The sequence below is a fragment of the Chelonoidis abingdonii genome, chromosome 11 (genome assembly GCF_003597395.2).
Source record: "Chelonoidis abingdonii isolate Lonesome George chromosome 11, CheloAbing_2.0, whole genome shotgun sequence".
In the NCBI taxonomy this organism is placed as follows: domain Eukaryota; kingdom Metazoa; phylum Chordata; order Testudines; family Testudinidae; genus Chelonoidis; species Chelonoidis abingdonii.
In genome coordinates this window covers 31,426,027-31,446,120 of record NC_133779.1, presented here as the reverse complement: position 1 = coordinate 31,446,120, position 20,094 = coordinate 31,426,027, and the positions used below count along the sequence as shown (strand labels likewise).

General features: G+C 46.9%; 1 protein-coding gene across 13 annotated transcripts in view; it reads left to right on the top strand.

The window, feature by feature from the left end:
- The window catches only part of TCF3 (transcription factor 3), a 114,000-nt gene that overhangs the window by 49,365 nt on the left and 44,541 nt on the right, over nucleotides 1–20,094 (top strand). For 10 of the 13 annotated variants that reach the window (XM_032798988.2, XM_032798989.2, XM_032798994.2 and 7 more), the window contains 2 exons: nucleotides 13,309–13,382; nucleotides 15,283–15,379. In XM_032798988.2, the coding sequence (XP_032654879.1) occupies nucleotides 13,309–13,382; nucleotides 15,283–15,379 (171 nt within the window). The remainder of the gene's footprint in view (nucleotides 1–13,308; nucleotides 13,383–15,282; nucleotides 15,380–20,094) is intronic. The other 3 variants (XM_032798987.2, XM_032798997.2, XM_032798996.2) reach the window with 1 other exon arrangement.

Here is a 20,094-nt window from a genome sequence, read left to right as displayed (position 1 = left end):
TGGGAGCCCTGCTCTGAAGGCAGCGCTGCCACCAGCAGCAGTGCAGAAGGAAGGAGGGCATGGTATGGTATTGCCACCCTTACTTCTGTGCTGCTCCCTGCAGAGCTGGGCCCTCAGTCTGCAGCTGCAGCTCTCCAGCTACCCAGCTCTGAAGCAGCGCAGAAGTAAGGGTGGCAATACTACAACCCCCCTGAAATAACCTTGTGACTCCCTGCAACTCCCTTTTGGGTCAGGACCCCCAATCTGAGAAACACTGGTCTCCGCCGTGAAATCTGGTCTTTTGTTTGCTTTTACCCTGTACTATACAGATTTCACGGGGGAGACCAGATTTCACGGTCTGTGATGCATTTTTCGTGGCCGTGAATTTGGTAGGACCCTAGTATAAAGGGTCTGCTCTTAACACCTAGCATTCTGTGCTGTCCATCTGGCCATCTCCCTCCTTATAAAAGAAGAAACAGGCATAGGATTGGCCACGTGTTCAAGGCCCGGCAGCGAACCTGAGCCAGGAACAGAACCCCAGGGCTCCTGGCTGCCAGCGTTGTGCACTATCCCCCTGGACCATGGCAGTCAAAGTGTGACTTCTACAGATAAGCTTGCTGCTTTCCTACACACACCCAGGCATCTGCATTTCACCCACCTCTTCATGGGGACAGCAGAGGGGAGGTTAACGTAGGCATGGTCTGTTTGAGTCATTGCATTCCAGAATGCTGTGGGCTTCCGCTGGTGCCTTCCATCTGAGGCTCTCAACGCGCTTTGCAGACATGAATGAAGTGAGGGTCACAGTGCTCCCTGAGTGACCTTGGGGGAGTCCAGCTTCAGAGAACAGACTCCAGATCCCCTGACTTCGTGGCCTGTGCAGCTCACTCAGAACAAAACCTGCTAATCCATTCCAGGCACATCGGATTATAGGAAGTTGCAGTTTTCACACACATTACTGTTTCCTTTCCCTCCCCATCGCACTGCCACATCCCCCCTTGCCTTCCCTCTTATATTAGTTATAAGCAATAAGGTGTTTGCTTTGTGCTCCCTGGTGGATGGTGAAAACATTCTTACATGTTAAGCAGAAAGAGCTGATAGTTTAAATTTTCTCTGCTCATGGTGGGAATCTTGCCTACCCTTTACTTCCAGGAGGGACCTGCACTTTGCTCTCATGGTAGCTGCTCACTTTGAGGCAGCATAAAATAGGAGCCCTTGTTAGCAGGGAGTGAGGATTCCAGTCTGGCTCTTTGAATGCTTGATAAGACAGGGATGTGGCGGCAAGAGGAGGGACTTTCCTCCACCCAAGCACCATTAAGTATCCCTGAGCTGCATTCCAGGTGTTCAGCATTGCTTTTTTTCTTAAATTGTTTTGTCGTGAGCCCGGAAAAGGAAGTGAACGGATTGTATAGGCCCATCCACAATCCACGTCCTGTAAACAGAATTTCATAGCAGCTGATGATTGCATTCCTTTCAAACCTGTTTTTTCCTATTCTGGGGCAGATAGCACTGGTTGCAAACTCTGCTTTATTTATTTATTTATTTATTACCAATTCTGATTAAAGGCCCTGGCTCATGTGAAAAAAAGAGGAGAATTTCAGTGCATCAAGGTGACTTTCACTGAAGGTGTCTTGTTCTTTAAGATGCATCTGTGGCTTTCTAACACAAGCTCTGCATGTGCGTGGTGGTGGGGCAGCAAACACTTGTCAGGAAAATCAACTTTGCTACTTTGACTGGGACTAAAGCTAATTACTAGTCGACTAATTTTATTGATTTCAAATCCCTTTTAGTGGAGACTTTGCTGTAAGGCTGATCGCCGGAGTGATTAAGACACAAAGCTGCTTAATTTGGAAGTGTTTATCAAGCAGCCTTCTGTCACCTCTGTTTCAAATCAAATTACAGTGGCTCCCACTTCTTTATCTGTAATTCAGACTGCTTGCTCCATGACCCGCCTCTGATGGAAGTAGACAGCATGTGCTTAGAGGGGGAAACCTGTTTAGTTTCCCCTTGGGGCATCTAGCGGGGGAGAAAAGGTGAACTATATTCACAGGCATAAAAATACTAGGCTGCTGACTGTATGGTTTTTACTCCCAGCTGTCGTCATGACATAGACAGAAATGGAAGCTCATGGGCTTTTGTAGTGACAGCCTCTTAAAGTCATCTGTGTGTACAGAAGGGCCTTTCCTGCCTCTCAGGTGCTTTGCTTGCTTCTGGAGAGCTACATTTACCCAGGACCGTTCAAAGACTCACACAGAGCAAGTGCCTCGTGTTGACACCGGTCTCACTAACAGGTCTTTGAAAGAAGTGGCAAGAGCACTTTTTGTGATCAGATGTAAAAGTTGCTCACCCTTCTCATGGTAGCTGTGCTAGTGCACTGTAGCCTCTTTCTCTCCTCCATGCATGTGCCTCCAAAGAGACCGGATAAGTCCATTCTTGCTGCAGCAGGTTCACCACTTAACAGAAGGCAGCATGCAGATTAGTGCATTATAGAAGCCATGTGTTCTAGTATTGGTCCTCCACATTAGTTCTGCCTCTTTCTCCTCTCCCTCCCCCCCAAATCAACTCTTAGAACTTGACCCCTTCATATTTTTCATTTCTCCGATGCCCAGACTTGCTGTGAGCTAGACTAGATCTGCTTGGTGACTTGCTTCCATTCTGACGGCCACTAGCATAGGGATTCTTGAACGGAGACTTTGCATTTTGTGGCACAAATTGTGCCTGCATCACAGCAACTCGGGGGGGGGGGGGTGCACAACCTCTGCTTGTCTCCATGCATTCTGATTGCCAGGGGGGCTCCATTGTGCCTGCCTGAAGCCAGGCTGACTGCCCACCCATCGATACTCGTCCATGGCAGAAATCATTTGGGGGTTGTGGTCCATTGCAATGAATCTTACCTGGATGCAACAAAAATGCTTGGAAGAGTTTTGGTCATGTAGTACCAGAATGTCCAAGGGAGAGGATATCTGTCATCCCACCCCCACGTCCATGGGGGGGAGAGACAGGATCCTTGCGCCAGAGAGTCATGTGGGAAAGACTTGATTGTAACCTACGGGGCCAAAATTCTTTGATTCTGCAAAAGGCGTTTTCCGTCCATCTGGGTTGCCTGGTGCTTCAAGGCACAAAACGGCTTCCAAATGAAGTCTTGTTTCTTGCTAGCATCATTCTCTGAAGCAAGAACATGAGTCTTTGCTAGGCATTTTCTGCCTCTGGGAATTCAGTGCACTTGGGTCTCTGAGCTGTGTGGACTTAACACGGGGCAGCTGGAATGTGGTGAAGTGGTGGAAGAACATGCATCCTTCTTACCGAATTTACTCAGTCATTTAAGAATTATTTGTTTAAAGCGGCTCCCATCCTCACCATAATCTTTCTGCATTGGGAATTATTCCAGGCACTAGGGGCTAGATTTTTAAAGGTATTTAGGGGGCCAAGTGGGATTTCTCAAAGCATCTAGGTACCTGAATACTTGAAAAATCTGCTCCTAAATGTCCTGAAACTGCTTGTTTGTACCTTTTTTATTTTTAAAAAAAATGTAGTTCTTTGTTCTATCTCCATATTGCCAAATCAGAAAAACCTGTGGCATACTTCTGTGGTGGGGTGCATGCAGGATCAGAGCGCCTCTTCCTCAAATTTGAGGGTAGAAGAAACTCTGGCTTTGGCGCTATAAAGGTGGGAAGTTATTGGGATAGATTATCACCAGTTTGGGGTTTTGTTCTGTTTTTTAATGTGGGGAAACTATCTCCTTGTGGATTTAAATAGAATGTCTGTCTATATAATTTTGCTATTTTCTGAAGTAATGAAGAAAGGAGGGGAAGGTAGGAGGGTGGGCGGGGGGAAGGTGGGTCTATCTGTCTGAAGATAACGTTGTCTCTGAATTCACTTCTCACTTGCAAGTAAACCCTTCACCTGAATCAAGACCCTTGGAATGTCTTTCATTTATGGGATCTAGGCTCCTTTTATTGAGGGCAGACCGAGACAATGGAGAGGTCTGATAGTATCTCTTATCAGATGGAGTTTTTTTGCTGAGGCTAAACTTGGACAAATTATTTTTATCAGTGCTGAGAGCTTATAACTGTAATTGTATATCAGCTCTTTTTAGCTCCACCATAAAAATTGTTTAAAAAAAAAAAAAAAATTACTGTCTGACAGCTACATCTTATTCTATTAGTGTGTTTTAATTAGAACATGAGCAAGAAATGCATTATGAATATTCATGATCAGGGTTATTAAAATGCATAATTAATCTGTGGGTTTCTTTTTATTTTAATAACTGTATTAATGGAGGGGAAGCAGTCCCAATTTTTGTTGTTTCTGAACTGGGAAGTGTCTTGCTCCTAGCTCCTTTAAATGTTTTTATTTTAAAAGTTGGTTTAGAACAGCTGCATGCGAGCATGTATACATATGCATTTGTATTACACGCACACACATGACTACATGAAAAGGAAGTTATTCAAGTTGTGAAGTCAAGCACTCGGAGTTAGGAAATACCAAAATTAAGTTTGCCTGTGCAAACTGAATTTGGCCCCCATCTGCATATACCTTAAGATAGTCTCTAGTGACACGATCACATTATTTTTTTCACAGGACCCTGGCTTCGTTCAGTGCACAAAATGGAAAGTGCTCACTTAGTGAGCAGCTATTAATACTTTGTTTTTCCTCATTGTTCAATGTGTGGCCCCAGGCCTCCTATACTGCATGCTGTCCAAACCCTGCTCTGAAGACAGAACTATTAATTTCTTCATGGACTTTCTCTGGTGCTCATTGCGATAGTATCCGAGTGCTTCACAAATGTGAACTTTTATTTTCACAATGCTCCTGTGAGATGGGGGGGAGGGAGGGGTATTGTCTCCATTTTATATAAGGGGAGCTGAGACACAGAGAGATTAAGGTCAAAAGTTTTCACTAATTTTGGATGCGCAATTTGAGACACTGAGGGCCTGGATTTTCCGAGTACGTAGCACTGTATGTCTTCAATGGCAGCTGAGAGTGCTCAGCACTTCTGCAAACTGGACCCTGAGGTCTCAAACCAGGCACTCAGACGCTATTAGTAACCACTCTGAAAAGTTTGGTTTAATTGACTTGACTTAGCCAACATCCCATAGGAATTTTGTGGCAAGGATAGGCTGAAATTCCATAGGGCTGCAGCATTCAGCTGCCTTGACCGTGAGACCACCCCTTCTCTTTCTGAAATCCCCAGCCTCATTCACTACATATAGGGTGACCATATTTCCTAGAGTGAAAATGAGACACCCCATGGAGCTGGCCTGAGGGTCGCCCTATCACCTCCCCGAGGGGGTCGCACCACAGCATCGCTTGCCTGAGCCCCTCCGAATGTTCCTCCACTAGCTCAGTTGGCAAGAGCAAACTAGACAAGTGGCCAGTTCCCCCCTCCCCCCCATCACAACTTAAAAAGGGGACTGTCCCAGCTGAAACGGAACATACGGTCACCCTGCTATGTACCTTCCAACTTCTGCAACAGCTCCCTTCACTACACACCTCTTGTTCATTCCTGAAGCAAGTCCCCTGGCTCACTCAGTGCGCAAGATGGTCCTGTGGAAAAATAGTATGGGATGATGTAATTAAATCTCATCTCATAATGCACATGCAAATGGTTCCACTTGCAACCTAAGGCTGGCATTTCTGAGCATTTGACTGCTGGACTTTGCAACCTGAATAATATTCTTTAAACAGCGTTTTGTGTGATTTCTGTATTTTTCAAAAAGCAAACTGAAAAGCAAAGTTTATCATGTGGTATTATATTATCACCTGCATAGGTCATCAGCAGGGTTGAAACCTTTAGATCCAGTGGACAGACCTCTGCCACTTGAGCTAAGGGAGCATCTGACAGCAGAAGCAGGTTATCTGTTATGTAGACCAGCACTGGAAGATGGGGCACACTTTACAGGAGGATTTAACAGGTGTTGACTGAAAGCAGGAGAATGGTGAGACTTGGGAGTTCTGGGATTCGTTCCGGGCCTTGGATGGGAGTGTGCTGTAGTGGGAACATACTCTCTTGCCCTTGCCCAGCCAACCCCAGTCTCCTTGCCCAGCCAGTCCCCATTCCCCTTCCCCAGCTCCTCATCCAATCTGTTTCCCACCCAAGTCTCTCCTTTCTGGCTCTTTGCTACAGTCTCCCCGCTCCCTAATTCCCCATCCAGTCTCTTTGCCTAGACCTAGTTCTCCTCTTGCACAGCAGCTCCTTGTCAGATGTGTCTTCCCTTCGCCCCTGTTCCTGCCCACGCTGGTTCCTAGTCCACGTCCCGCCAGTCCTAGACTCCCCACAAGCTTTGTCTGATCTTACTGTTCTGCCTCCCCCACCACCCAAATAACTCCCAGTCTCCTAATCCAACCAGTCCCTTCCTCTGTGCCTAACCAGTCTGCCCCCTTCCAGCCCTCTTCAGTCTCACCAGCCTCCTTGGCCCAGTCTACTCCTTTCTCTTCCCCTTGGTCTGCCTTTAATCTCCTCTGCATTCGAATCAGACAGCTTCCTTCTGTCTGCTGCCTGGGTGCCAGCAGAGGGGTCACTGGTAGCACAGGAGAGAGATGCTTCCTGCTGTCCATTCTGGTGCCTCCCCCCTGCCCAGAGCAGCAGTTACAGGGCAAGTCCAGCTTTGCCCCATAGCTCTGGGCTGGAGCACGTTCAGTTGCTCTGTGGGTATGGTGCACGTGCTTTCTGGTCACCAACAAGAGCTGTAGAAGCTGGTGCATGCTCAGTGGGGACATAATCTTCTGAGGTTTTACTTGCTGAAGTCCTAGGTTGCATCTACACTGCCACTTATGTCGGAGTAACTTATATTGCTCAGAGTGTGAAAAAAAACACCCACCCCTGAGCGACATTAGTTACACCAGCCTAAGTGGTAGAGTGCACGGTGCTGTGTTGGCAGGAGAGCACTCTCCTGTCAGCACAGAGTGGCAACACAAACAACCTTACAGTGGCACAGCTGTACGGTCTCTAGTGTAGACAGAGCATGTATGAACCGAGATTTTTCAGAAGTTTATAACTTGGCCAAATTTGGACAAATTTTTCACAGGAATGGCAAAAGACAAGCAGGCCACACCCTTACCAAATTTCGAGTTGCTGCCCCCAAAGTATGGAGGTGCTTGATCTGTTCAAAGAAAACATCACCTGAGTTTAACATGGGCAAAACTTAATTTTCCCAGACTTGTTCTGCAACAGCTGACCCATTTTGGCTGAAATTTCTTCACCATCATAATAATCAGCCTGAGGCAGACCCCAGGCAGATCAGATTTCAGCCTGAAGTTGGCAAAGTTGTAATCAACTGAAGACGAGGTCTTACAATGGGAAGTATTGTGCAAACGTAATAATGGGCAGCGCTACCAGCCCTGCCTGTAATATACACACTCACTTACACGGATGTGCGCATGGATAGTATTTAGACCAGTTTGTTTGTGTGTGTGGCAAATTGCCGGTACTGTTCTGCTGGGTCTCACGCTTTCTCTTCTCTGGGGTAGGTTCAGGGCGCTATTGCTTGCCTCTGAACTAGTTCTTAATCATTCCCCTAGTGTCCTTGGAGGAGGGGAGTGGAGAGGGAGGGACCTGGGCCCGCCCTCTACTCCAGGTCCCAACCCAGGGGGTCCCAACCCAGGGGCCCTGGGGTTGTTGGTGCAACCACTTGACTAGCGGTTTTCTTCCCCTGGCTTTACTTGCCCTCTCATTCACCCGTCAGCTTGTGAAGGGCTTCTCGCCTCTCTTCGTATACAAGCCTGGTGCCCCTTACCTAGGGTTCTGTTCGGGCTTCCTCAATCCACCGCAAGCACTCCTCCAACACCTTCTATTTCTCTCTGGACAAACTCTTCTCTTCTGCAATCTGCACTCTTGCTCCAATCCAACCTTTCTCCTTCAACTACCACCCCCTGTCTGACTGAAGCAGGGTTATATCCCCATGATGGTATCAGGGTGCTCTAATTGGAGTCAGGTGCTCTAACTGAAGTTCAGGTGCTTCGTAATTGGGCCCAGCTGTCCGCGTGTAGTTAATCTAAAGCAAAACCTTCCTGCCCGTGGCGAGGGGATTAAGGCCCCTGCTAACACTCTTATTGTCTGGCCTTGCTCCTTTGCTATGTGGATCACAGTGTGCGTGTTATCTGGGTATCCTCAGAGGTATAGACTCATACTAGACGTGCAAGCCTTAATCTCGTATGGTAGTTTATTGAAGGGCGGGGAGGTAACCTCGTATAGACTCCATGAGGTTCTGTGTAGCTCGTCTGCCGTCTGAGAATGCTGCGGAGCGAGTTGCTGGTGCACATTGTGGTGGGCTGGTGTTAAGTAGAACTCTTCGGAGTTTCTCTGTGCGGGTGAGATTAAACTGGGTCTGTGAAGTAGTGCTGAGCTATCCCTTATTCCTGTAACCCAGATCAATAACCATGTCTGAGAGTCAGAGGATATCTAGTCTAGCTTTAGTCTGGCAGTCTGAGATGTTTTTATATCCCATGACTGGAGTCAGGTGCTCTAATTGGCCACAGCTGTCCTAGTTAATCTAAAGCAAACCTTCCTCCCTTGGCAGGGAATAAGGCCCCCTGCTAACACTCTTATGCTGCCCTCTGGCCATGCTGTATCACAGTGTGCTTTATCTGGAATCCAGAATAACCATTCCAGAGCTGTGCAGCCTTATTCACTGGTAGTATTAAAGGGCAGTAACCTCAACTCCATTAGCTCTTAGCGCTCCTCGGCAACCTCCCACATGCGTGCACATTGGTGGCTGGAAGAGGAACTCTTCAGTTTCCTCGTAACTGTTATCTGGGCTGAAATCTGACCATCCCTATTCCTGTAACCCAGTCACATAACCATCTTAGGAGCAAGGACAGGCTACTTATCTGGAGTCAGAGATGTTTAAAGAGAAGAAGGGAGAAGGGCAAATCCCAAGAGGAAAGGCAGGCCCTCCTGTCATCCTAGGATGAGGGCCTTTGCTAGCACCTAGGGGTGTGTTTGCAAGTCTTTACAGGCCTTGTTTACAGCTGAGAAATCTGACCTGCTAAGTGCTGTTTGGATTCCCCGTTCCCGGGTCTGTAACGTGCCACAAATACACACACAATATGGCTCTCGTAGTTGACAGCGTTCATATCCCCGTTTGAATTGCACCTTGCTATGAGCAGTGCTGGCTGCCAGCCACTGATTCAAACAGGAGGCCAGAGATTCCATGATGGAATCCATCAGATCAACAAGGCTGCAGGAGCTCGTACAGCGCCTAGCATAACTGGACCTTGGGGACTCTCAGTGCCACCCTAATAATCAGGGGCTCCACTGTGAGATCCTCAGGATGCCAGCCAGGGACAAGAGCTGCTAGTGCTGTTATCCCAGCAAGTACAGTGCTATGGTACAGGGTAGTATGGGCTCTTACGGGACCGGCCCATATTCATCTGCTCCTTCCCCTGCACATTCCCACAGGGCTCCAGCCCTTTCCATGAGCTGCCCAAGGAAAACAGGAACCCGCCCAGTGCTTGCATCGCCCCAATGATCTTAAATCCCAGATTTGTTCCCGCTGGCCTCCAGATTTGCAAGTGTAATAAAGTTGAAGATGCACTTTTGACCTCAGTGATAAAGGTTCCTCTAGCATATTTTCATTTGGAAGTAGCTCATGGTGACACTTAATGGGGGGGACCTGAACCTCTCCACTCTGACATTCACCATGAATTCCAGTATCTGCTGTTCTTACTCTTTAGCTCTCGCCTTACGTGACCTGGTATGTCTTCCCCAGTCTAGTAAGATGCTTGAGAGAAATTGTCTGAACAAAGTGTGAGCTCTGACCGTTCATCCTGGACTTGGTTTTGAGGGAATGGCCTGAGTTTCCAAGAGTGTTTGACCCTTTCTCCCAGTCCCCCTGGGCTCTCAGAAGGTCTTGTGAAAACTCCTTCAAGCCCTGGCTCTTTAGGAAACTGGAGGATAAGTATCCAGAGGGCAGTGCAGCTAGAATAGCTAACAAGTGCTGTGTGTGGACATGAGTGCACTGTTTACACTGCTTCTGTTACCCACAATTCAGTTCTCGAGTGCTTCCTTCTGTCCTATGTCATGTCTGCCCCTCCCACTCCATGCGGAGGGTGAAGTGGATGAAAGGAGAGAGGAAGTTGGTGTCTGGTGTCTCATAGGTCTTCTCCCAGCGTGGAAGAAGAATCCGCTCAGGATGCACTGAATTCATTGTTTGTGGCCTTACCCAAGCTGTCCAAATGCTTTGGAAATACTCCTGAAAGCAACATGAATAGAGCGAGCATTTGTCTCCTGATTTCTATTGGTGTTTGCACGGTATGCAGATGAATTGCTTTAGAAAAACACATTAGCAAAGCAAAAGTTTATTCTAGGAAGTAGGAGGTGGGAGAATTGCCAGTAATTCTCCCTAGTATCCAAGGTATTATTAGAGGCTTATCCCTGCTCTGCACAGTAATCACATTGGAAATTTTTGATTAGAAAACAAAATCTAAATGAGAATTATGAATATTCATTAGGTGTGGAGATTAATATGCATAATTATGCAAATTAGACAGCAATTAAACACCAATTCTCTGGGGAAATGATTAACACAAAGGCACAGAAATAGAAGGATGTAATTTGAAAGAAGTTTCTGGTTAAATGAACAGTAAGGGGAGCGGAGGAGACAAATATGGCGTGTTTGCCATAATAATCAGGTTTGCTAAAATGAAATTGGTGCAAGCACTGAGACCGTTTCACCACCCCATTTCCACTCCCACACCAATACATGGCCCCTGTTTGCTCTGCAATTTAATGTATGGACGCTCTGCCTGAAGGGTATAAACTCTCATTTGATAAAGAAAAACAATGCAAGGCCTTAGGTTGGCTGGTTTTTAAGCTGGGTTTGTAACTCATGTTCTAAGAGATGAGTGTGTCTGAATATAGTATGACTCTTACCCCAGGCACTGCTGGATTTTTATAGGGCATAAGCAGCTGATTTCCAAAATGCCAGCTTGATGAGGTGTCGAGGGCTCTTGGTCCTATGTGGGATTTTGTCTAACGCTCAGAAGAACTGCTGCACTCAGTGATGCATGCTCAAGGCATAGGCCAGAGAAGAAGGGTGGTGTGTGTGATGATTGGCCAAGACTAGACTTCTCTCTCCAATATAAAACATTTCCACCCTCACCCCTTCAGCTGTGGATTAGGGAGCCACTGTTTGGTGTGAAGCATTAGCTGTGGACTGTATGTTGGCACCTTTCTAGCCTGGCTGTGATGCATACTGCAGCTCTGAGCGGTGAAGGCAAACAATCTTAAGCTGGGTTTTTGCCTCTTTCTCAAGGAAGGGAGTGTTTTTGGAGCTGCTTTAGATGAAAGTGAATTTTTAATGTCAACATCTCTTTAAATGGCGCCTTTTTGGTCAAGAGCAAGGGTTGAAACAGTGAAATTGGAGTTAATAAGTGAGTCTGTTTGATAATCTAAAAAGCTGATGATTTATGGAAAAACATTGCCATCTGGGTGCAATGGCTGTTGGAGGGGGGGTGCAATTGTTTTGAAGCGTTACTTGTGTCAGAAATGTATTTTTATATATAAAATGTATATTCAGAAAGGACAACATGGTTGTGAAACACTGTGAGCTGCTGCATATTGTGAGCAGTTTTTATGTATGCTGTATATTTAAAAAAGAATTCTGTACGCAGCTAGACTGGGATTTTCAAAGGAAACTGTGAGAGTTTAGAAGCACAATTGTTTTGAGAGTCTGAAGCTAGTGCTCCTAAATCTCCTACTGAAAATCCCCCCTCCCCCGAAGTACCAACTTCCATTGAAATTCAGTGTAATTTGGGCACCTGAATTTGTTAGACTACTTTGAAAATCTCAGCCCTACAGTTGTGAAGTTCATAAACTATTGAATTGACCCAGTACCATATAGAATACATACTGCCTTGTTAACCGTGGATGAAGCCTTTGGACAAAGGCAGAGGTATTTTGTGTCTGTATCTAGCTGACTCTCAAAGCCCTGGCGTTAGCTGCCTATCTTGATGGGAACCCCAGTCACAGTCCCACCCACTCCAAGAGATAAGCTTTCCTAAACTAACCAGTGATCTTTCAATAAGTGAACCAATATAAGCCTCCTGCTAAATGAAAAGTGACCTCTGCCTTGTGTGTCTTTTTCTTTTGTGGTATTTCTGGGTTTACCGCCAGTCACTTTCAGCTGCGTAGTTCTTGTAGTGTGAGCCTTCAATCATACCTAGCATTGCCCATAGTTGGCGTTAACCGCTGGAGCATTAGGCCTGTGCGGCCAATAAAGCCTGTTGAAATCTGTTAAAGGCCTTGTCTCCACAGGAAAGGAGTTTTTGGTATGTAACCTTCGGTGTAGATTTAAGCCACTAGAGTTACGCTGCAATAGGAGTGCCCACAGTGGGGTTATGCCACTATAAGTAGCTTGGATTCAGACTAGTTTGTCACTTGGAAGGGGTTATAGCAAAACTGAAAAAGTGCTCTCGTGTGTGCACGCAGGGGGAAGTGCCTGCTATGTAACTGGTAAAACTTTCCTGTGTGGAATTTACCTACACAGTCGCCAATAAGTCATGTTAGGTGTCGGTTTTTTGGATGGGGACTCAAAGGGGGAGGCTTGGGGCTTAATTCTGTTTGCAAAGGATCCTCATGCTTAATTTGACTAGAGAATGTTCTGACCAAACCTTTTTGTGTTCAGGTGCTGCTCATGGGCAAGGGACACAGCTTTATGCCCCCCTGGGGTGAAAGTAAAGTTTCACTCAAACAGGCATGAAAATGCAAAGGGTGGGGTTGTGTCTAGGACAGTGCACACTAACAGCTCAAGTAATGGTCTCATTTAGGCTGGTCCAACCTAGGTGAACTGGGCTGAAGGTGGTAGAGTTATTCCTAGATCTGTACAAGTATAAAGGAGAGCCGAATCTGGCCCTGTGAGTGAACAGTTTCAAGTGCAGTTGTTCAGCGGACGTACAGTTCTTGGCACTGACATAAATTAGACCAGCTTGGGAGCAAGGGAGCACCTGCATTGAGATGTTTAATTTGTAGTCCTCTTAAATGTTGACCTCCTAGGAAGACCAGATTTACAAGCTATCTCTTGAAGCATGCAAAGTTAAAAAAACAAACAAACAAAAAAAAAAAACACTTCCCCTTCCCACCCCAGTCACTATCCCAGGTTCTGGAACATGTATACAAACTACGTAGGGCTTGCTTTGAAGCTCACTAAATAAGCTTTCAGCTCTCAGCTGAAATGGGGAGGTTCAGGGAGAGGGTCGGCCACAACGAGTGGAAATGGTTTATTAATGAAAATAGTGTTTTGTTTGTAGAAGGAAGAGTTAATTTTGAGAGGACACCTTTGAGGGTTTGCTGATAAAGTAAAAGTAACCTTTGTTCTTCCTGTTTTTTGGTAGGTTTGGATGAAAGACCGGGATCAGGTTCCTGGGGTGCAGGAGATCAAAACAGCTCCACATTTGACCAAGGAAGGGTAAGGATGAAGCATAAACAGAGACCTTAAAACAAAAATAAACAGGTTCTTCATGATGGTTTCTCAGTGTGTGTTCGTGCCCAGTTGGTTTTAACCTGCAAACGTTTTTCTTGTCATTCTTGTGATGGAGCCTCAGCTAACGCCCTCAGATAGGTCACTTCTGCATTCACTCTGCAGTGGTGCTGGATGAGAGAAAGTTTCTCTCGGTATTACTTGACAGCAACACACCCGTAAGGCCCTGCTGGCCTGGGCAAATGTTGTGGCAGCTTTCTTGCAAACCGCCTCCTTGCTTGAAAAGTGTAGTGTAGTTTAGTCTGCACCTGGATCAGTGTTGACTTGGGTTGTCCAGACAACCCTGCACTTCCTCACCCATGCTTGGACTTGCATTTTAAGTTGAGGGAAAGCAGTACTTCCTGATGGCTGAGTGAGGAGAGCAGGAGTGTCTCTTTGGCTCTGAGTCGAGCATTTTTAGCTAGGCATCTAGCACGGATTACTACCATTGTACCTTGGCACTCCAGCTTGCTCACCCTCTTACCTACCCCATATGATGGAGAGGAGAGGCTGAAATGGGAATGTAACAAGTAGTCCCCTAAAACAGCAGCTAGAATTGGCAGCTGATGGTGCTAGGTGTCCAAGCAGAACACCCCCAGCCCGCTTGGAGTAGCCTGGCTCTGGAACCAGACTCAATGGTCAGTCTGGGTGTGGGATCTGCTGCCACCCCATTAAGCCTGCTGCTGCCAGAACACATTGAGCTTCTGTATCATCTCCCAGCTTTGTCTATGCCCATGATGAGCCTCATCCCAGAGGTATTGGAGGTGTCTGTGTAAGAAAGCAGGTTACAAGGGTTACAGCCCAGCAGATTGACACGAGCTCTCAGGGAGGGAATGGAAAGCAACGGGAGGTGGGAGGAAGAGAATTGGAAGTGTTTGCAGGGAAGGAATTGAGGCTGTGACAGCATATAACTGGGGCCCGAGGAGGGGAAGAGAGAAAAGACATTAACTTAATTGAAATGGTGTTTTTTGACAGATGCTCATGTTTTAATGGGTTTATGTGATTCGTTTTCACAATGGCACCGTTCCCTTCCCTTAGGTCAGTGATGAAACAGGCACCACGTCGTTTCTCATTTTTATAGACCTCTCCTCTTCCCCCCACCCTCACCCCTTCTGGCTTTGGGGAGGAGTGGGCTGGGTGAATTCTATGGCCTGTTTCTCCTCTGAACAGGAGTTATTGCTCACACAGTGCCTGCCAAGTGTCGAGTTCCTTCAGGACGGGGGGCGAGTTGGGTGGGAGCTGCCAGGGAAGAAGAGTATTTTGTTTCTCTTCAGGGAGCAGTTTTTGTGGCTCTTCCTCAAACCAGCCCACTGCTCTGGAAGCACTGCTGGGGCCTCCTGCTGTCCCTGGGTGCTGAGACGTATGAAGAAGGGAGATGGAGAAGCCAGTGCATTACTATCCTACTCCTTTCACCTGCAGCTAGAGGTGGATGTTGGACTGAATCTTCTTGTGGTCTGGAGTTTGGCTTCCCATATCGCTGCTGTCCCCTTTCTAGGATGAACCAGGCTAAAACTCGCAAGTGGAGACACCTCCGAACTGCGTGTGTTTGGGGGCAAAGGGGGAAGCAGTTTGAAATTCCGAGTCAAATGTTGTGGTTTGAGTCCTTCTTTATATTTAAACCCAAGTTGCATAAAAAGAATCGGATCTGGATTTTGCTCAAGCAAGCATCCAGGTGTCAAAACTGATGTGACTGGTGCTTTTGATTCCCATGCTAGCTGAGGGAGTGCCTAATGGCAGGCCTTGCCCTGGGAGTTTTCTTCTCCCCACTCATCCATTGAACAAATAAAATAAACCATAATTTCCATGTGACAATCTCCCATGTACAATTATTCCTGTTGTGTTACATTAGCAGGGCTATGGTGAAGGCTCCCATTATGGAGAACACAGGGACCTATCATCTCACAACAGCATATCTTCATCACCATTCCTGGGATCTGGACTTGTAGGTAAGTACTGCGTGCTGTACCTCTGAGCAAGGCTGTCAGCCTACGTAATGCAGGTGAATTTAAAAAACTAATTAGTGTTTGTACAGACCATCATAATCCACCCAGACATCACCAAAAGTTGCTATTGTCAAACTTGCAGCTGAATGAGCTGCTATCCAGGGGCCCTGTCAATGTTTTATGGATGCACAAGGGCCTTTGTATTTTACATGGTGGTGGTAATTTTTTGGATCTATCACAGTAGGATCTAGAGTCCCAGCAGAGATCAGGGCCCCGTTGTGCTGGATGCTGCACAGACACATAGTAAGAGAGTCTCTGCCCTGAAGAGCTTACAATCTAAATAGCCCAGATAGAGAGAGGAGGGGAGGGGAAACCATCCAAGAGAGGAGAAGGAATTTGCCCAAGACCAAAGAGCCAGGAACAGAACCTCATTTTTCAGAGCCCTGCTCCATTAAACTAAGCTGGTGTCGTGCTCTACAATGGCATGGGGTCTGATAGGGACCCTTTTCCTAGGCAGGGAGGTAAGTGCACATCTGGAGCTGTAAATCTGCATTAGATGATGAGATGTGACTGCATACAAGAGCTGGTAGCTATCTTCTGCTCTCTTTCCACTGCGCCCCCTTTGCCCCGCCCCCCATGCCACTTTGACATTTTTCCTAACCTGCACCATGGCTCGAAAGACCTTTTCTCGCCCATTTCCACTCTGGTCTTGAGGTGACCAGCCTGGAGTCTCATGCTTTGCACGAGGGCTGTAGTGTGACCTGATAGTGTTGGTGTGTGGGAGAGCCTGGTTTCGTTCCCGCTCTGTCTTGACACACTGTCCAGAGTGCAGGATGTTCAGACAGCCTGGAAGGAAAGAAGCACCATATATATTGCTCAGCACTGACCCCTCCGGTTGACTATGGGGCATTGATATCCAACCTGGATGATGTTCTCCTACTTCTTACTCCCCCCAAATGTTGCTATGCACACTCCTAGAAGGAGCCTTTTTCCACAGGGGTCCTGTTCAGCAGGTGTGACCTGCAGGGTGTTCCTTCACACCGCGACTACTGGGCCACCAGATAGTGGAGACGATGGGGAATTCGCTAGTCTCGCCTGTGTGGCAAGTGCTCTGCACTCCTCTAACCTGCCCCCCGGCCCCCATTTGGCACATGAAGTCCACTCGCTCTGTCTCCAGAGGAGCCAAGACACTCACTGAATTCTGCTGAGGACCCAGTTCTTTCCCTCATGCTTCTCCGACCATCTGGGTCAGGCAGCAGTAAGGGGACCACACCTCTTCAAGCTCCTTGCTCCTGCTTCCAAGCTAGCTCCTGCTCACTTCCTTTCTTTCCCCAGAGATGGTGATTTGTTCACAACTGGGCATAAGAAAGATACATGACAATTTACCCCCTTACCTCTTCAGACTAGGGGGATTAAGAGCAGAAAATATCCATCCTGAAGGGCTCAGAGAGCTTCTAATTACATTAGGCAAGGAATCAGGGTTAGACATCCCCTCCTTTCCCTTAGCAGCAGTGGTTAAAACCCTCCCATTAACATGGCCAGCTGAGGCGGGTCTGGGAGTGGGGGAGAGAGGCTATTACCGGCAGTGGCCTTTAGTGAAAGGGGAGGGGGAGCTGTATTCTTTAAAAGAAAATCCCTGCTAAAATCAGCTGTTCCTCCTTCTCCAGAGCGAGGTAGAAAACGGAAGAGAAGGACCTAATAGATCTAGGAAGCAAACGTTGGCCAATTTCCTCCTCCTGCTCTGTATGTGGTGGAAGAGGGAAGCTGTCAGATCCAGGCCACCAGGCTATCTGGAGAGCCAGTCTCTGTCTCCAGATGGTTACTTCCACACTGTGGTCAAAAGGGGAACTTCAGAGTTAAGTCTCCGTGGTCCCATCCAGAGGAGGAAATGAAGATTTAGTTGGTGTTGGTCCTGCTTTGAGCAGGGGATTGGACTAGATGACCTGCTGAGGTCTCTTCCAACCCTAATCTTCTATGATTCTAAGAGCGCCTCTGAGTGAGCTATTTCCTTGTTGGGTCAGAGAGGAGGTGGCTTCTTGCTTTCTGACCTGGAGGATGTAATAAAAGCAGAGGTAGAGTTTCTTAATGACAACAGGGAAGTCTGCGTGAAATGCTTCAGGTTTGGGGGAAGAAAACTAACTTTGTTCCAAGTGTTGCCTCTGGCCAAAGGTGGCATAATTCCTAAGATTCCTCATGGAGCAGGTGAATAGGAGCTGTTGCCTTGAGGAAGAACAAGAAGGTTTCAGCCCCAGATGTCTGCCGCTGTGAGATCTTTTGCCCAAAAGATAGGCTTACTCTTAAAGGACAGAACTCCGGGTTTTTTGCTAGCACATCAGATAGTCCCCTGGTTCCAGTGCATACCCAATCAGCCTCCTACGTTCATGTTACTTGGTCCTGGGCTGATGGGAGTCTCCTTTAGCCATCACTAGCACTTAGAGCTTGCATCCCCTCTGAATGTCTGTCTCTCTCCGTAGCACCCAGAGCCCTACAAACTCTTAGAGTGGGTCCACCTGATGAGACGTCATTGCACATTATGGAACTCTTGAGGATTGTGGCTTGGTCCAGGTCTCCCAATTCAGTGATGAAAAGATCTAATCTTCCAGGAGCGTAGGAGGCTGGTGACTGGGGACAGAGGCTGCATCACTGGAAGTGAGGGGGGGAGGGAACAAACTGGTTTAGAAAGGGAGGGGGGAAATCTGAAATTTCAGTTGTTTTCATTCCCAAACTGAAATAATTCATGAAATACTTTCCCCAAAAAATTCAAAATTTTGTTCCTTCTTTTTGCCACTGCATGTGATAGGGTGGAGTGTGGCTGTACTGGGGCAGGGTCCACCCCCTCTTCCCCTCCGCAAAAAAAAAAATTCTGAAAAGTTAGTGGCGAGGAAGAAAAAAGAGAAAAATGGAAAATGTGTGTGGGGGAAGCCCTGGATATCCTTTATTCTATTGCATTCAGATGTGGGAAGGTAGAAGAGGCAAAAAATGAAATTTTGAAATCTAAATTTTCCAGATTCTGGCTTCACTGGCAAACTTTAAATTTTATATATATATTTATATATTTAAACTTTCTAAACAAAAATACAGCAACCTAAAAAGAACAAGCTTCCAGTTTGAAAAATGATATATATGTATTTTTTGTGTTATGGATGGGGTTGGGGCAGGGAGGAGAGCTTAGAATGAAATTGTACCAGCTATACTAATAACCCAGACGGCAGAAGATGAAAGGGTGTAGATAGGATGATACAAGCAATGTGAGGAGAGAGAGCAGAGAAGGATGTGAGATCACCCTCCCAATTGGCCATCTTCCAGTCTCTTTTGCAAGAGTGCAGTTAAAATCCATTCCAAAGTCTTGCTATCTTTATTTCCTCCAGGAATGCCAGAGTGCTCTAAAAGAGACTCTCCTTTCAACAGGAGCACATTCTGGTTTAGAAATTCGAAGACTGAGTGGGATGGGTAGGGAAGTCTAGGCTGAGGATGCTCCACAAATGAACATCGTCCGGATTCTGGTTTCTGAGAACACTCGAGCATTGTGGAATTTGGGCAGTGGGCAGCTGTCAGTTTGCATGCCATAAGGTATAGGGCAGCCCCTCTGCATGGACAAGTGGATGCAAGAAGTGGTAACTCCTGCAATTTTCCCCTGGGTGCGTACAGTTTCCCAAACTGCAGATCGCTGCCCCACAGGCTTCGAACTTGTCCACTGAAGCATCTGACAGTGGGACCAGCAGTTTTGCGTGCGTCTGCTAGCGATGGAATGCAGTCAAGCCAGTGCTGCTTTTAAAAATAAATAAGTAATATTTTTTGTTTCTGCTCCATTTTCTAGCTGCCCCAAAGAAAAATGGAGGGGCAAGAGACACCTTGACACAGAAAGTGTTAGGCAGGCTTAGACAGGAAATGACATCGAGCTGGGTGGCAAGGCTGGCCACAGGGAGTCTGGTAAAACTGAGGGTAGATGCTAGAGAGGCTTATCACCACTTTACCTTAGTAACAGGCAAAAAGTTACATAACAAAGGTCCAAAGTTTTAAACTTCTCAGATGAGGAAGCCACCAAGGCAACTGTTGTCACAATTCACGGTGGCACAGAGGACGATGCCAACACCAGCTTTACGTTTTATGCAAGGTGTTTTCTGACTTTGTGGAGACTTCAACACAGCAACTCTTGGGACCTGGACTACTTCTGGATGATCAGGGAAAAGGCACCTAAAAATGCCACTGACCTGTTACTTGTGCCTCAAGTGCTTACTACACTCCAGACCCACTGGTAAGAAGTCTCATCGCGCAAACCTTTCAGGTATTAAATCTCTCACGTTTTACACCAATATTTAACACTACTTAAGAGCACATGGTAGAAGCAACACACCTCCTCTGTGCCATCGTGAGTTGTGGCAACGGTTGCCTTGGTGGCTTCCTCATCTGAGGAGAAGTTTAGAACTTTGGACCTTTGTTCTGTAACTTTTCGCCTGTTACTAAGGTAAAGTGGTGATGAGCCTCTCTAGCATCTATCCCCAGTGTTACCAGACTCCCTGTCGCCACCCTTGCCACCCAGATCGATTGTCATTTTTGTCATTGAGGGGCAGCATGGCCTGATTGATTTGGGGGTGAGGAGGATCTGGGTTCTAGTCCCAGTTCTGCCATATGACTTTCCCCTCTCTCTGCCTGTCCCCCCTTCCGCCCATTGTCTATTTAGATGACTGTCTTGCGATGGGCACGTGCAGCATCTGACC